Below are 18,326 nucleotides of genomic sequence, written 5' to 3'. Positions count from 1 at the left end.
AAACTGGAGCCACCCGCCTCCACTGCATGAATCTTCTCCCTTGGAACTCTACTGCCCCCAGTCTCCATCCCACCCCATACACACAGAGACACACTGCTTTGCAGTGGAGAAGTGCCGATTGGGGTTCCTAGGCCAGCATTTGCTGTTCAGACTGTAGACCATCCCTGAGAAGTGACGAGCATGGGCTACAGGAAATTTCCACAGAACATGCCAGTACACTATACACCTGGATTCCTCATAAACAGACTGCCCTGTCTCACACCCTGGCTGTCCAGCCGATGCAAAATCCTGGAACAGTAATCCTAGCAGTAGGATTAGCAACATCGATGACGGCAAACAGACGTTGTCCAAATAGCTTGGGCTTTGTTTGCTTTCGTAGCCATCGTAGCCACAGAGGTTTCTCTCGGAGAGAGGGCAGACTCCCGGTGGCCACACACGAAGACAAAACACCTTTGTATTTCCTCTGTCAGCCTGCATGGAAGCAGACAAGAAACAGGATGTGGGAACCATTTGGAGAGGGCAGAGAAGGATTTACTCTTGCAGTTGTTCTTGCTTTTGAACATAACCAGCATTGAGACACTCAGCAACAGGAGACTGTTTGCTCATTTGAAATATTTAGATAGATGATACACAGACAGACAGACGATAGTCTGGAGAGAATTTGTTTCTTAATCTAGTGAAAACATTAGACACAAAACTGTAATTTTACACACAAACACACCCTATTATTATTATTATTATTATTATTATTATTATTATTATTATTTATTTACATAGCACCATCAGTGTACATGGTGCTGTACAGAGTAAAACAGTAAATAGCAAGACTCTGCCGCATAAGCTTAAAATCTAATAAAATCATAGTAAAACAATAAGGAGGGGAAGAGAATGCAAACAGGCACAGGGTAGGGTAAGCAGGCACAGGGTAGGGTAAAACTAACAGTATAAAGTCTGCACAACATCAAGTTTAAAAGCTTTAGGAAAAAGAAAAGTTTTTAGTTGAGCTTTAAAAGCTGTGATTGAACTTGTAGTTCTCAAATGTTCTGGAAGAGCGTTCCAGGCGTAAGGGGCAGCAGAAGAAAATGGATGGAGCCGAGCAAGGGAAGTAGAGGCCCTTGGGCAGGCGAGAAACATGGCATCAGAGGAGCGAAGAGCACGAGCGGGGCAATAGTGTGAGAGGAGAGAGGAGAGATAGGAAGGAGCTAGACCGTGAAAAGCTTTGAAGGTTCTATCTATCTATCTATCTATCATCTATCTATCTATCTATCTATCTATCTATCTATCTATCTATCTATCTATCTATTTATCTATAAAGCGTAAAGTATGTGTGTACGATGTATGTCCAGAAAGGTTTATCCCCTTCCAGATGAGTAAGAAAGTTGAAATTTAGCATGCTGATAGGTCTGGTTGTACATTTGGAACATGTGTGCACCAAAATCCACACTTTTCTGAATGCGTAACTCCAAAAATATGTACACAAAAAAAGTATATCAACGAAATGTGCATGCAAGACAATTATGCATACCATCTCGAATGTCAGGGAAAGCAGCAAAATGAAAATATTAAGGAAAAGTATACAAAAAAAAATATATGTTACACCAGGGGGAAATACCTTGCAAAGGTGTGCAAACTGTGGGTGGGGTGGAGAGAGAAAAAGGCTTCTCTGCTGTGGCACCCTGGCCGTACAATGAGCCCCTTAAACAGGTTCACCTGGCACCGATGTTAGACTCTTTTCCACGATAAAGTAAAATAGAAGGCTGTGGTTGAAAATAACAATAGTACAATATGAGTGATAACACTCAACCACAAAGGTACTAGGAAAGTTTTATAGACGAATAGTTCTTCCTTCGCTACCTTCGCTCTTGTTCCCGGGCAGCCGAACGCCTGTGGCGTAAGACCAAGGACTGGGCGGACTTTGTCCACTACAAATTTGTTCTCTCCTCTTTCTCTTCTGCCATTTCACTGGCCAAACAGCAGCACTACTCAACGTTGATCCAGTCAAATGCTAAGCACCCTCAGCGGCTCTTCGCGTCCTTCAATTCTCTTCTGAAGCCTAATCCACCATCAATCCCCGCCTCTCTGTCTGCCAATGACTTTGCCTCTTTCTTCAATGCTAAAATCCAAACTATTCGCTCTGATCTAGCCAGCTCTGCTCCGCTTCCAGCTCCTGTCCCTCACCTGTCAGTTCCTCCTGCAACTCTCTCGGCGTTCCCTTCGGTCTCAGCTGACGAACTGTCTAAAATACTGCGCTCGTCGAAGCCTTCCACTTGTTCCCATGATCCGATTCCCTTTCGCGTCTTTATTAATCTTATCCCCGCTATCCTCCCGTCCTTGCTTCACATCATTAATTCTTCTCTGTCCTCTGGTTCATTTCCTTCTGCTTTTAAACATGCTACAGTCTCTCCCATTCTCAAAAAACCCACTCTTGATCGACTATCCCTGTCTAACTACCGACCTGTCTCTCTCTTGCCCTTTGTCTCAAAGATCCTGGAACGTCTGGTCTACTCTCGTTGTCTTGACTTTCTCTCTAATAACTCTGCTCTGGATCCCTTTCAATCTGGCTTCCGTCCTTTGCATTCCACTGAAACAGCCCTTACCAAGATCACCAATGATCTTCTTACTGCCAAGTCTAAAGGCCATTATTCCGTTCTTATTCTCCTTGATCTAACCGCAGCCTTTGACACGGTTGATCACGATCTTCTCTTAGATTCCCTCCATGACCTTGGACTCTGTGGCTCTGTGTATAACTGGTTCGCCTCCTATCTAGAGGGTCGCTCTTTCAGCGTGTCGGCTAACGGCAGCTCGTCCTCTTTTCCCCTTTCTGTTGGGGTTCCGCAAGGCTCGGTGCTTGACCCGTTGTTGTTCTCTCTATACATGCTGCCCTTGGGTAAGCTTATTCAATCTCACGGCCTCCAATATCACCTGTATGCCGACGATACACAATTATATCTCTCATCTCCGGAACTTTCTCCTGTTGTTCACGATCGTATCTCGGCATGTCTTTCAGATATCTCAGCCTGGCTGCTTCATCGTCATTTGAAACTTAATATGGCAAAAACTGAACTGCTTGTTTTTCCTCCTAAACCTTCTCCTCACCTCTCATTCTCTCTTACTGTCAATGATGTCACGCTTACTCCGGTCAAGGAAGCTCGTAGTCTTGGCTTTATATTTGACTCCTCGCTCTCCTTTACTCCTCACATCGAGGCAGTAGCTAAATCCTGTCGTTTCTTCCTGTATAATATTGCCAGGATTCGACCATTTTTGTCTGTCTCTTCTGCCAAGACTCTCGTTCACGCACTGGTTATCTCTCGGTTGGACTACTGCAACCTTCTTCTCTCTGGCCTTCCTTCGTCTCACATCAGTCCGCTGGTCTCTGTCCACCACTCTGCCGCTAAGATCATCTTCTTGGCCCGCCGCTCTGACCACGTCACTCCACTTCTGAAATCTCTTCATTGGCTTCCAATTCACTCCAGAATCCAATATAAACTTCTCCTGCTGACCTTCAAAGCTCTTCACGGTCTATCTCCTGCCTATCTCTCCTCTCTCATCTCACACTATCGCCCTGCTCGTGCTCTCCGCTCCTCTGATGCCATGCTTCTCGCCTGCCCAAGGACCTCCACTTCCCTTACTCGGCTCCGTCCTTTTTCTTCTGCTGCCCCTTATGCCTGGAACGCTCTTCCAGATCACTTGAGAACTACAAACTCAATCACTGCTTTTAAAACTCAGCTAAAAACTTTTCTTTTCCCTATAGCCTTCAAATATTGAGTTTGTTCTGACTCTATACTGTTAGCTTCACCCTACCCGGTGCCTGTTTACACTTCCCTGTGCCTGTTTGCATTCTCCTTCCCTCTTTATTGTTTACTACAACTTATTAGATTGTAAGCCTATGCGGCAGGGTCTTGCTATTTACTGTGTTATCTGTACAGCACCATGTACATTGATGGTGCTATATAAATAAATAAATAATAATAATAATAGTTCAAAAGATATCACAAATGTACAAAAGACAGGCATATAGATAACATTTACAAGGTGTTCATCAAACATTCATAATGAAGCCTGCAATAAGTTGGCATCCATTAAACATTTATGACAAGAATCAATAATCTCATAAATATGCATCTAATAAATAATTTCCTAAAGCGTCTAATAAACAGTAGTCCGGTACAAGTCCTGTTTCGAGAATTCTTCGTCAGTAGGATGCAACTGGTTCACAAAAGGAGCCGCGGCTATACATTAAGAGTGGAACCCTCCAAGGTTTATCACCATATCATTTTCAAGTATTCAAGCCATCAGATAATGCTCTCAATTTCTTGAAGAGATTTGCTTTTATATTGTGCTTTTATACTGTGTTTTTATACTGTTGTTTGTTTTATACTTTGAATTGTCTTCATGGTTTTAATTTTTTTGTGAACCGCCCAGTCAGCTTCAGCTATTGGGCGGTATAGAAATGCAATAAATAAATAAAAAAACCTGTATTTTGGGAGAAATGTGCATGAAAACTCAGAAAATTCCGATGAATTTTCATGCAGACATTGTTGTTTTAATTTGCTCAAATTTACAAACTGTTGAAGAAATGGGCTGAAACAAACTTATGGTCCAGCAGATAAGAAACTGGGTGAACGTAAGATGCATAAATTTGCCCATCCCTACTTTACTTTACACGAATGCACATTACTGGGAACTATTTAGGGAGAGCAAAGGGAAAGACCTGATGTGATTATTAACTGCATTTAAATCCCACCAAGGAATTCTCAGTGACATACATGATTGTACATTTTATTGTCACAATAACCCTGTGAGGAAGGTTAGGCTGAGTGATAGTCAGCTGGCGAGCTTTATGGCTGAGCAGGGATTTGAACCCGTCTCTCCCTAGTTTTAGACTGATACTCTGACCGCTACACTAGACCAGCTTTTGGCTTATGGCCAGCCATGGGGAGGCGGGGGGGGCAGGCAAGAGAAAGTTGGGAGTCAATGGATGGGAGGGGCCAGGATAACAAGAGCAGAAGGTGAGAAGGATGTTGGCCCTCAGTCACTTTCTCAGGTGCTGCTCTGGGTTCAAATTCTATACAAAGTGAAGAGGGTTGCACTGAGGAGCAGGGCCTTTACAACACTGGCCCCAGAGCTGTGAAATGAACCCCCTCATGAAATCTTACCATTTCGCCTGTTTATTGGCTTTCCAGAAGGGATATAAAACACTCTTCCATTTGGCTAAGAGTGTTTTATTTTACTGGTTGCAATACGTTTTAATACGTTTTAATTTGTTTTAATGTGTATTTTATATCATATATTTTTGTACTGTTTGTTTTACACTTTGAATTGTTTTAGTTTTTGTGAACCGCCCAGGGTGCTTCGGCTATTGGGCAGTATAAAAATGCAATAAATAATAATAATAATAATAATAATAATAATAATAATAATACCTGTTGTTGTTGTTTCTGCTGTTGTATTTGCTTTATTGCGATGTAGTCCTCACGGTCTGCTGCTTTCAGTGCTGAAAAGGCATCTGATGCATTATTTTAATAATACAAAAATGAACAAATTTGCCCATACGTGGGCTGTGTTTTGCAAAGGAGGCAGGTGGAGACAAGGGGCCCTTTCAGATATTCAGTGAACATGGGGAGGGGGGAGTTGAGATTGTTGAGTTGGGGTGGGGAGTTGAGACTGCTCTGGGCTGTGGGTGCAGAACTTCTTCAACAAACTCTTTTTTGAAACTCTGTGCTGTACCTGCATTTTATATGCAAGAACATTTTTCTTTTTCTTCACTGAAGAAGGGAGTTTTCTTCTTTTAGTTTTGTCAGGTAGCTTTGGTACACGTGAGACTCGTTAACGCTCATTCTGCTTTGCCTTTTTGGTTTTGGGGTTTACTCTGCTGATGGCCTTTCTAACAGGAGGCCTCATTACTAAATAAACCCAACAATTTCAATTTCAACCTATTAAAATGGGGGAATTCTGAAAAAGCTGGGAAACCACCAAACAATTCATAGTCAGGAAAAGGGAGAACGGAAGGGGGGGTGTCTTTCTGGGGAACTCCAGGAGGCTAGGTTTGGGCCATGGGTCTGAGATTCTCCACCTCTCCCTTAATGCCCAATTTTGTATTAGCTGGAACTGGAAGCCAGCATCTTAGAGGATCAAACCTTTGCTCTCATGTACTTCCAGTACAAAGAGACGTCGTTATTTTCAGCCGCATGTATTGCCAGCCTTCCTTAGGCCTGTGACAAAATCAGAGCCTCATTATCTCACAGCCATTGATTTTGATGCTCTGCTCTTCTAAAATGCTCTCTCTCTCTCTCCCTCTCTCTCTCTCTCTTTCTCTCTCTTTTTCTTTCTATTTGCTCCTTTGGACTTGGGGAGGGAAATCTGCAAAAGCACTGGAGCTTTTGATATAGTACAAATTACCAGCTCTTTATCTGCCATTGTGTAACCCTGAGCTAGGATACAATACGGAAGGTTTCCTGAAAGGGACTCATTATATTGGCACACAATATGTTCAGGTAGAGATGGGTTACAGGGCTTTGCTCTACATAAGCTTCGGTGTTGGCTGCTGATGCTCCATTACTGGTTCTCTTGTCCTACATGGCATGTGCTCCCCTCCAGTTAGTACCCATTCCTGAGTGGAGCTCAGATCAGTCACAAAAGCTGATCCATTGGCTCAGTTAGATTCCTGGCCACAACGCCTGGGGATTTTTGCGTGTGGTGGCCCCGTGTCTGTGGGACTCCCACGCAAGGGATGTACACCTGGCTCCATCTTTTTTTCGCCCATTTTAAGTTAGGCTAAGGCCTCAGCCGGACGGGGGGGGGTGTCGGAGGGAGGCAATCTCGCGATTCTATGATCACGAGATCGTCGCCCTGGTTTACGCGTAGCGCACGACATTGCGGCCGCCATTTTTTGTTTTTAAAAGGAAACGGAACGCGTGAGTGCTCGTGCGCAGAAGGTAAGTGTTTTTTTAAAAATAAATAAATAAATTTCACCCGCTCCCCCACCCCACCCCCGATGGGCACAGAGCTCATCTGTGGTTACTCACGAGGAGCCAGGACAAAACGCAGTCTCGGGATCAGTCCAGGACCATGAAAAAACAGGGCTAGAAACCCTCCCTGCCCCCTGGATCCCCTGTGCGTCATCTGGATGCACAGGGATGATCCTGGGGCGATCCTCGGGCTAAGCCCTCATCTAGCTATGGCCTGAGAGAGCAACTGGCATGGAGTAGGGATGCCAGAGAAATCTGTTGGGGGTGAAGGTTGATGAGTTTTCTAGGCTTGCCTCCCCCCCTTTTCCACTGGAATGCATTTCATTTCCTCTTACAGCACCTGATTCCATCTGAAGTGAGTCAGGCCAGTTTAGGGGTTTTCTGGGAACGTTGTGCATTTTGCAGGGCAAATGTTCACAATTTGCGCAAATTTATGAGCAATGTGTGTGAATGATGGTCAAATCGGTGCAACGGACAGCTGAATTGGTGCAAATTATGCAAATGGAAGCCCTTTTTTTGCTTAATTGGTGCAAATTCAGACACAATGTGCAAAAACCTGATTGGAATTTCTGCAAATTCAACCATCACTTGTACAAATTACTTAGAAATTTGCACAAATTGCAGAACCTTCCCAAAAATGCACAAAATACATTCCAGAGTTTGCGAAACAGCCAGACGCTCGGCTCGCAAACACAAAGAGAGTTCTACATGAACTCCACCAAGCCAAAACTGAACTGGATTTCCCAGCAGTGGAGATTCTTAGCCTGGGATTACCTGTTGTGTTTCCACATCTAAATGAAGATTTAAAGCAGGTCTTTCCTATCCTAGACTGACATTCTCACCACTGTATCAGACTAGCTCTCAATATTAAACCAAGATGTCTCAATCAAAGAAACAAAATAGCCCATAAAATCTTCCTCAAAGTGAATTCATCTTATTTATTCTATTTAATCTCACCGGGGTCAGATACCACCTCCATACAATTTTATAATAATTTTCTTTTATTCTCACAGACATATTTCTCAACACTCTCTGTCTCCATATTCCCTCCCAACTCTGCTGCCCTATCTGCACCCTCAAATCAGTTTCCCAAACCATCTTCCCCATTTTTCTATCTCCCTCTTTTCAACCAAAATTCTATATATTTCACTTGTTAAACCTTTTATCCTTTTGTTTTCTCCTTTCTCAATTTCTTTCTTTAAAATCAACTCTTCAAATTTCGTCATTTTTCTGCACTCTCCATTATCTCTTACCCATTTTTTCGACCATTGCTCCAATTAGCAATAATTTAACCAAGTTAAGTTCTCCCCCTTAAACACCTCTTCTAATTTCCCACCTGTTTTCGTCTCTCTCAACCAATCTTTTAACCTCATTATTTTTTTCTCTATTAAAATTTTACTCAATCTCTCTTTTAAATTCCCAGGGAAATTCCTTAACACTATCACAGGTGTTAATGGAGATATACTCAAAAATAACTCCTTTTTATGTGATCGCCAAATTTCCCAATGGTTTTTCAAAATAGGGTTTTCTATTTCTTCTCCCCTCTTTTTACTACACTCTCTAAAAAAAAATCTTCCTCAAAGTAAAGGTCTTTGCCGACCTCCTAATGAAATAAAGGAGCTAGCCTGATGAGCTCCTTAGAGGTGGATCTCAAAACACAGGGGCCAGCTGTAACAAGGCTCTGCTCCTTCTCTGTTCATGCTCCTTGACACCAAGCATCTGGAACAAGAGCACCATTCAATGACATTTTGTAGTAATGGCACTCACAGTAGGCGGTTCTCAAGAAGGCAAAGAACATGTATGTGCGGAGTGCAGTTTCAATTTCCAACCACTGGATTAATTATTTTTGAAATTATTATTTCTCAAAAAATAATAATCCAAACTTTCAAGTAGCTCCTTAAAACACAACTGAAGTATAGCAAAAGCGTCAACTCCAAATAATTCATAGTGCAATTGATGTGGATGATGGGTTAGGTTGTCCAACCGGACTTATCTCCAAGTGAGACAGAACCAGGTATTCTTAAGAGTTGTTTATTGTATCGATACAGAGACAGGTCATACACGCAAGAGCATGTGCATGTTACACCCAGCTCCAACTAACTTGGGCGGATGTGGTATAGATATATTTATACATCAAGGTACAGGATGCGTGCGCAGCTGGCAGTGCCTTTCTGGCTGCTGCTACGTTCGCCTTATAGCAGTTACTTTGCTCCATATATGGCCAGCTGTGCATTCAGGTAGCCTGATTGGTTACCAAGTGTCTATAGGACATGATCAGGGCCTTCAGATGATACAGACCCCCACATCACAATATGGCGTCTTCAAGGACAACATAACTAAAAGTGTCTGGCACATTTCTCTCTCTCTCTCTCTCTCTCTCTCTCTCTCTCTCTCTCTCTCTCTTTCTAACTATCCACTGAACTTATGTGGTGCATTTTTAATGAAATAATACTACTGAAAACCCTTGCATTTTGCAGATTTATACCTTCCAAATAACTCATAGTGACATCTCCAGAAGTAGCAATGATGCAGTTCCACCAATTGATAATTATGCAGGATGACATAAATATGCCATTTGACAGGCAGTAAATACAGTGCCCAAATTCTATTTCACAAAAGCAGTATTGGTAATTAGGATGAATGAAGGGAAATATGTCATCTGACGCAAATCAAAAATGACACCTCATGAATTATGCAGCACACTTTCTCTTAATCTTGATTATTTTTTCAGAGTTTGACATTTTTCTCCTCTTCAATTTTTGTATTTGTCTTATTTTCATAGAATCATAATAGAATAGTAGAGGTGGAAGGTTCCTATAAGGCCATTGAGTCCAACCCCCTGCTCAGTGCAGGAATCCACCTTAAAGCATTCCCGAGAGGTAGCTGTCCAGCTGCCTCGTGAAGGCCTCTAGTGTGGGAGAGACCACAACCTCCCTAGGTAACTGGTTCTAGTTAGGAAGTTTTTCCTGATGTCCAGCCGGAATCTGGCTTCCTGTAACTTGAGCCCATTAGTCTGTGTCCTGCACTCTGGGATGATCAAGAAGAGATCCTGGCCCTCCTGTGTGACAACTTTTCAAGTATTTGAAGAGTGCTATCACATCTCCCCTCAATCTTCTCTTCTCAAGGCTAAATATGCCCAGTTCTTTCAGTCTCTCTTCATAGGGCTTTGTTTCCAGACCACTGATCATCCTCGTTGCCTTCCTCTGAACACGCTCCAGCTTGTCTGCATCTTTCTTGAAGTGTGGTGCCCAGAACTGGGTGCAATACTCAAGATGAGGCCTAACCAGGGCCGAATACAGGGGAACCGGCACCTCACACGATTTGGAAGCTTTACTTCTATTCAGGCAGCCCAAAATAGCATTTGCTTTTTTTGCAGCCACATCGCGCTGTTGGCTCATATTCATTCTTTTTGCTTGCTGCTAACCATCTTCTACCAGACCTTGCAGTGGTGGCTGGAAAAGTCCAGTGATGGGCAGGAGGCTGATGAATACAGCATACAGACTGCACAGCACACGGAGTTCCTTCAGTAGGTAAGTTGCTAAAGAACTGTTCGATCTAAAAGCAGCGTGCTCCACACCACCAAGGGCACACTGTGAAGTAGGTGATTCACATTAGCAAATAGTTGGTGGTCCCACAGACCACAATTCAAAATTGGTCACCTCCACCAGCCTCCAGAAAACACACCTGCCTCTTACATGCTCCATAAATGACTCATCCTTCCAGTGGGAGGGGGTGGAATAAACAGGCAGGGCTACCCTAGACCACAGGGTTCCAAGCCCTGCCCGGAATGAGGAGATACAAAAGAGGGCAGTAGATGTGCTTAACCAAATATTATTTTGTGAGAAAGAAAATATAAAGCTCTTTAGCCACAGATGATCTTGATGGTCAGATAGCCATGATTAAACTCTTGTGATGTGGCATGACCCACCCTCCCGATGTTAGGAATCTGAGACATGGAATCATGTCCAAGTTTTTAGTTCATCTCCATTTACGTCACTGGGGCAGACAGTCACTCAGAACTTAGTGTTCCTTCCGTCCCGCCACGGGAGGCTGGTGGTTCCAATGCCAGCAGGGCATTGAATTCATTCCAGGTTTTAGTCAGAACAAGTCAGCACTCATACCTTGCTTTGCACCTTTGTATAGATGTTTTGATTGGAAAACTCCAATGGCGGTTTTAGAAACGTGTGCATTTCAAACTTCACTTAGGCCATTGCTAGACCATGGGTTAGCGCAGTGCGAGGCCCGTGCTCGTCCCTGTGAGTCCAGATGACGCACAGGGGATCCCTACCTCATCCAGGGCTCGAGCCGCCCTGGCACCGCGCTAGCAGAAACTGCGCTAACAGAAACCACTTGTACCGCGGTTCTTCCCGCGGTCCCGGCCTCAGGTCAAGCTGAGGCCGGGACCGTGGGCATGTTGACCATTCTGCTGCTTTTCCTGGCTACTGCAGTTACGCACGAGTAGCCGGGAAAAGCGGCGGATGGGCTGCAGCGCTCCCGCCCCCTTCCCCCAATTCCCCCCCACGACCTCCCCTGGCCTCCGATCCCCCCCTGTTCCCACCTGCTGTGTCCTGCTGCCTCAGATGTCCCCAGATGTTCCAGCCTGCAGGACATGGCGACAACAGGAAAAGCCGGCTGGAGATAGTGGCAGCAGCAGTGGGACAGGGCGGCTGGGGACATCGGCAGTGGCAGCGGGACAGGGTGGCTGGGGACATCCGTGGCAGCAGGACACAGCAAGTGGAGACAGGGGGGATCGGAGGCCAGGGGAAGTCATGGGGGGAATTGGGGGCAGGGGTCCCTATTTTTTTTTTAAAAAAAAATACCCTTACCTTGGCCGTTGGTGCACTGCTGCACATGCGGCCCGTTTAAGTAAAAAAAAAAATGGTGGACGCAATGGGGCTTCCCTCGGCCCCATCGCGTCTCATGTGTGGATGGGGCCTACAGGCCACGCTACTTCTAGCGCAGCCTGGCCCCTCCTCCCACACGGATTCTAAGGTAGGTCTAGCAAGGCCCTAAGTTTTGTTTCACATAGGGCATGTCTAGACCTAGGGAGGGAAGAGGGAGGATCTCGCGATATGGTGATTGTGAGATCCTCCCCCTCAGCCCACACACGGTGTGTGACATCCCGAGAGAAAGAGGATGTTGCGTCTGTCATTTTGGTTTTTTTTTAATCGAAAATGAGAGCACGAGTGCTCCAGCAATACAGGTAGGGTTTTATTTTACTTATTTTAAAAAATCCCCCTCCCATCCCTGATGGGCACAGAGCTCCATGCCTGAGGACCTCCTGCCCCATGCCTGGTTCCTGGCTCCTTGCGTTTACTCACAAGGAGCAGGGATGAAACCAAGATGGCTGCTCACACTTCCTGCATTCTTGGGGCAATCCTGACACCGTGGGAAAAGTCAGGATTAAAGCTGTCCCGGTTATCCCAGAGAAAGGGAGAGATCATCCCTCCCTACCCACAGGATGCCCTGTGTGTCATGTGGATGCACAGGGATGATCCCGGGGTGATCCCCGGGATAAGCCCTCATCTAGACATGCCCATAGCTGTTCCAAAGGGTGAAATTTGGGAAGTGGACAAATTCTTCTCTTCCATCCCTACAAATATCAGGCCCAGTGCCACCGTAAGGTGTACTCATCCAGCTTTCAGGTCCCAAGTACCCTGGCAGGTTCCATGACTGCCCTTGGCCCCATTTTTAAAATCAAATAAAAACAACAACAACTTTTAATCTGGTGCCCCTGTGCCAAGCAGCTTCCAGCTGCCATCTTGGATTTACTCCCAATGTCCTAGAGGTTAAGTCATTCCAGAGAATTGTGTGTCTCTGTGTGTGATGGTGGGTGGTGAGTTGGCCACCACTATAATAAGCAAATAGGTTAAGACACATTGTTGAAGCAATTTTAGGTGTAGGTGATTTAGATTGGACGGAGAAAAAATCAACAAGTAACATAGAATTAAAATTGCATAATGTATTCTTTAAGGAAAGAGGGAAAGGAAAATGGGTTAATGATTTAGATAATCAGTTTTTGAAGTTCCACTGGGAACTCTGGAACAAATATAAAAAGGAACTGCTTTCAAGCAGCTCCTCCTTAACACCAGTGATAATGTTAAAGAATTTTCCTGAAGATTTAAAGAACAGATTAAGTAAAGTTTTAATAGAGAAAAATAAAATTAAACTAAGAGAATGGCTAAGAGGGATGAATACAAGAGAGAGGTTGGAGGAGGTTTTAAAAGATATAAAATTAACGTGGTTAAACTATGGGCAATTGGAACAATGGACTAAAAATTGGGTAAGAGAAAATGGAGAGTGTGGAGAGATGACGAAGTTCGAGAAACTAATAGGAAAAAAAGAAATCGATAAGGGACAAAAATATAGGGACAAAAGGGTTAATGAGACAATTATATAATATATTAGCTGAGAAAGGATTGTTGGATAGTGTAGGAAAAGTGGTTTGGGAGACTGATTTGAAGATACAGATAGGACAGCAGAGTTGGGAAGGACTATGGAGACAGAGAGTGTTGAGAAATACGTCAGTAAGAATAAAGGAGAATTATTATAAAATTTTATGGAGGTGGTATTTAACTCTGGTTAGATTAGATAAGATTAATAATCAGCATTCAGCAGATTGTTGGAGGGGTTGTGGTGAAAAAGGAACGTATTTACATATGTGGTGGGATTGTAAATATGTGCAAAAGTTGTGGAAGATGGTGTTCTTCGAGATTGAGCAGATTGTTGGAATTAAAATAGAGGACACACCAAGGATTGCATTACTCTCACTGCAAGAAGATCTTAAATGTAGTAAAGAAACTAAGGAACTGATAACAAATTTGCTGACGGCTGCAAGGTTAATCGTAGCTAGGAACTGGAAGACTCAAGGAGATTATTGTATTGAAGAATGGTATAAAGAAGTGTGGGATATTGCTAGTAATGATAAATTGACATGCAAGATTAAAATGAAAAGAGGTATAGTAAAAACGAATGATTTTGAGGGAATCTGGAAAAAGTTCCTAGAGTTTGTGTTTTCTAAGGGAAGCGGGAAACCACCAACAGAAGAAACTATGAGTTTTTGGAAACAGGAATGAGATCCCGAGGTGGGGGGTGCACTGTTATGTTGAGAATGAATATGTTTAATAGATTAAGCTTGAATATATGATATAAAGGGTATTTTATGTTTAGGTATTATGTTCTTTTTGTTGTTGTTGTTGAAGAAAAATAAAAATAAAAAATTTAATAAAAAAAAAAGAAAAAGAAATTTTAGCCTGGGCTGCTTCCAAATATTTTGTTGACGTATGGGGTCTCAGTAAGCTGGCACTCAAAGCTGACATAGCCTCCTCAGCACATTGCTTGTACCTTTCAAGCACGTCATCTAAATTATCAGAAGCAGAAGTGCCCACTTTCCGTTTTTTAAACGGCTTTAAAGTGTTCCCCGTGAGGTGTTTGAGTTTTCGTTTGGCTTTACCGTGGCCTCCAGGTCTGTCGGCCTTTGACGCTTGGGGCCCCTCATGTGTTGTCTCAGTCTTTGAATCTTGAGGTTTGACATTCTCATTGGGTGCGTGGTCATCTGATTGTTCTGGGGGGAAAATAAACATTCAACATTTACACAATATTTTCATGACAAGACAACCCTACCCCCAAAATAAAAATGAAATAACAATCATATTTGTCTTTACCCTGATTTTCAGTATGGGTAGGTTCATGTATGGGGCTCTGGCTCCCTGGTTGAGCGATTTTCTTTTGTTGCGACATTTCACAAACACCTTCTGTAAAACACAAGTAGTTTGAATACACAACAGGTATTCCTCAGGTATTCCTCAAGGACATGTTGGGGCTAGCCCACATATGACCAGATACAACACAAAAGAGCGTCGGACATTTTTTTTTACTATGCTTCAAAGGCCAATGGATCCTGTATCATTTGATTATGTTTACAAACTCTTTGTAAACTATTTGAACTGTACTTCTGGACAACCATCACCTAAAACATCACAATACAGAACAACTCTGATTTTACAGAAACTTACCTCTATGTATCACGATTTTGCTAACAAGGAGCTGTTGACGCTTATGGATACACTTGAACTGCGTTCTATGGAGGATGGCTGTAGAATTTTCAATCTTGTGATGAAAGAAGAATTTTCTGATGGAAAAATTAATTTTGGACGTTTATTATCGATTATTCTGTTTGGGTTTGCTCTTTTAAAGAAACTACAAGCATGTGGGATTCTTATGACTCATGAAAACACAAGACAGATGGTAGAGTTCATGGCAGAATATATCCACAACACCAAGGCACAGTGGATCAATGAAAATGGTGGCTGGGTATGACTCCTTTGAAGAAATCGGGTAAAAGGCAAACTATATTAGTACTGTATATCCTAACTGAAACTGTTTTACTCTCTTTGCCACAGGAAAATGGATTATTCAATGTGGCTAAGGCCGAGAAACCGTCCTACCGTCTGGGAGAAAAATGTCTGTCTTTTTTTCTTAAATGTTACGCTCTGAAATGGCTGTTTTTTCCTGTATAGAAATTTCAGCTGTGTCTATGAATTAAAATACCTTAAGCCATAAGTGTGGGACTTTTTATTATTGTTACAGTAGTGGCCACTTACCCAAGGCACAAGCATTTTACCCTAGCTCCAATTTAAAGGGTTCATAGTTAAAATGTAAAACGCCTTATATTTAAGTAAAAGTAACTACCTTCTCATACACACGGCCATATGCTTGGGCTATTTTTTATCATGCTCCCTCAATTGAAAAGATAGAGTTTCTATACCACAATCAAAATTAAAATAAGCATGCATTTAGGATTTGCTATTCTGTGTATTTAGCAGAGATAAATAAGCTGAAAAATATTTCTTTAGAAATAGAGAGTTGAAGGAAAAGAAAAAATCACTCACCATTTACATGCCGGAGAACTTCAGATTCCTATGGGCTGCAAAGATGGCTTCTGCATTGCTCTGATTCTTTATATACTTTTTGGCTCTGGGTGTTGTCCTTCAGGTTCTAGTTTTGAAGACTGTCATTGGCTGAGACTTCCAACCCCATTACAACAGTGATTAGATTTGCCCCTGGTGGAAACCTATGATGACTCCACAATGGCTTAGTTGCTTATGCCCCATGCAACAGTGATTAGATTTGCCTCTGGTGAAAGCCAATGTTGACCCCTCACTGGCTTAGTTCCTTCTGCCCCATGCAACAGTGATTAGGTTTGCCCCTGATGAAAACCTATGATGACTCCACAATGGCTTAGTTCCTTCTGCCCCATACAACAGTGATTAGATTTGCCCTTGTTCATTTCCATCCCTGACCCCCACCCCGACTTAGTTCCTTCTGCCCCATGCAACAGTGATTAGATTTGCCCCTGGTGAAAGCCAATGTTGACTCCACAATGGCTCAGTTCCTTCTGCCCCATGCAACAGTGATTAGATTTGCCCTTGTTCATTTCCTTCCCTGACCCCCCACCCTGGCTTAGTTCCTTCCATGATGGGATTATGTACCTGTGGTGTGAAATAAAATAAAACTATTGCTTACATAAAGAAATAAAGTTTTCTTTATTTTTTAATTCTCAATGATGCAAAACAATTTAACAATGAAGGAATTTAGACAGAATTTCTAAAAACAGCATTTACAGATGTAAGAAATGACTTATAGGGCCGATCTTTGATTACGCGTTCTACATGTTGAAGAAAGGATTGGTCGGTAGTCTTCATAATTTTTTCAAGGTACATTCGAGGATTTATAGCTCTGCTAATCTCTGTAGTCAGAATTAAGACCTGGTCCACATTCTCTGAGGTCAAAGCAAGACAATTTAGAGAATAACCAATGAGGATAACAACATGCAACACAGGCTGAAACCAGAGTTTTGCACAAAGAATGCGTAGTTTTGTGGAAATGTCATTTTCTGTCCATACTGTACATTCGTGAGAGCTCTGTCCAGGGGCCTGAATTGTACAACCGATACAGCTCTCATACAGATACTGGCTTAGGCAGTGTTTCAAGATGCCATAAATGGTTGCTCTGACAATTCCACGCATAGCTCCTCGACGCTTTCTTGGTAAAATGTGCTGTGTTTCATCAATCGACAGTCCAAGAAGATTTTTCAGGGTGAGATGCGCCGGCTGATTGTTTGCCAATGCTTCAGGAGCCTAAAAGATATTTTAAAACTATTAACATTAAATCTATTTGGAAAACTTTTTAGACAGAACACTGAAAACACACACACATACACACACACCTGAATGTGAATGTTACTTGCAGAAGCCATATTCCAAAGCTCAATAGGTGACGGCGGGATGCTAGTATTGATGCACTTCTCAGGTTCTTCAGCTGTTACAGCCTCTGCTGCTGGCTCCTGGAAATTTAAGGGGAAAATGTAATTTTCTGTAACTCTTACAAGTTGTTTTTGCACATAAATAGGATGCCAGAAAAAAAAAGTTTTACCTGCATTATAGAGTTTGGTATCGAGATAGAGTCCAACAAGCTTTGCCATATTTGTGAGATCTCCTCATCTTCCTCCTGTGGGGTCTTTGTTGGTGGGAACTGTTCATCGTCAGAGCTGGTGCTGAGATAACGCTTTCTGGGTTTAGGCCTCTCTGGTGCCATCGGGGTAGACACCTCTATAGGCCTCATCGGGGTGCTGGGGGTTTCCATGTTGTCTCCTGCTTAAAATCAGCAACTGTTCCCGACGGGTTGAAAGTCTGAAAAGCACTGCACACCCTGGTGAATCCTTTAGGGGTTCTGAAAACTCTTCCTATTGGTTGCGGGGCAGGCCATGTGATATTCCTTAGCCAACCGCTGAGAGGCTGTGGGGAGACATGCCTGGACATGTTCCACCGGTCGCCTGCAAAAAGCATCATTTCCGGTCGCCGCAGAAAAAACGTCACTTCCGGCCACGTGGCCTTTCTTTCGACAGGTAGTGCCAGCATTTCTGGGCACATGGTGTTTTGTTATGACAGCTGATGACGTCAGTTCCGGTCATGTGCTGTTTTGTTTTGACAGCTAGTGTCGTCAGTTCCGGTCACGTGCTGTTTGTATTGACAGCTGGTGACATCACTTCCGGCCACGTGCTGCTTGTTTTGACAGCTAGTGACGTCACTTCCGGCCACGTGCTGCTTGTTTTGACAGCTAGTGACGTCACTTCCGGTCACGTGGTGTTTGTTTTGGTCACGTGACCAAAACAAAGCCACATGGCTCATTTGCATAAATTTGACAGCAAGTAGGGCCATATACTACTGAGGGCATGGCTCCTGCAGCTTTAACTGTTGTGATGGAGAGGGAATTTCACCACGTGCTGCATGGTGCCTCCCCCAGGATTCCCTTTGAACATTTTTGCCCTCCCCACATGTTTCAACACTGAACAGGTTC

At 43.3% G+C, this 18,326-nt stretch overlaps 1 protein-coding gene across 1 annotated transcript; it reads right to left on the bottom strand.

The window, feature by feature from the left end:
* Positions 1-314: 314 nt before the first annotated feature.
* LOC134401975 (uncharacterized) lies at positions 315-17,802 on the bottom strand. The gene is made up of 6 exons (XM_063131336.1): positions 17,403-17,802; positions 17,197-17,313; positions 16,874-17,107; positions 14,984-15,077; positions 14,313-14,532; positions 315-471 (listed from the first exon to the last, which is right to left on the bottom strand). Exons 1-6 carry the CDS (start codon positions 17,610-17,612, stop codon positions 315-317), a joined length of 1,032 nt encoding a protein of 343 aa, XP_062987406.1. The 5' UTR covers positions 17,613-17,802.
* Positions 17,803-18,326: the final 524 nt, after the last annotated feature.

This window comes from Elgaria multicarinata, chromosome 7 (genome assembly GCF_023053635.1).
Source record: "Elgaria multicarinata webbii isolate HBS135686 ecotype San Diego chromosome 7, rElgMul1.1.pri, whole genome shotgun sequence".
Classification (NCBI taxonomy): Eukaryota; Metazoa; Chordata; class Lepidosauria; order Squamata; family Anguidae; genus Elgaria; species Elgaria multicarinata.
The sequence above is the reverse complement of the archived record's forward strand: the minus strand, read 5'-3'. Positions and strand labels throughout refer to the sequence as shown.

Excerpts from the sequence above, each read along its gene's own strand:
- LOC134401975 (XM_063131336.1), bottom strand. The coding sequence starts at position 17,612 with ATGGAAACCCCCAGCACCCCGATGAGGCCTATAGAGGTGTCTACCCCG. Across the intron at positions 17,108-17,196 it reads CAAGTAACATTCACATTCAG|GCTCCTGAAGCATTGGCAAA; the intron begins GTGTGTGTGTAT and ends AATATCTTTTAG. Across the intron at positions 15,078-16,873 it reads AGAGCTCTCACGAATGTACA|ATTGAAAATTCTACAGCCAT; the intron begins GTATGGACAGAA and ends TTTCATCACAAG.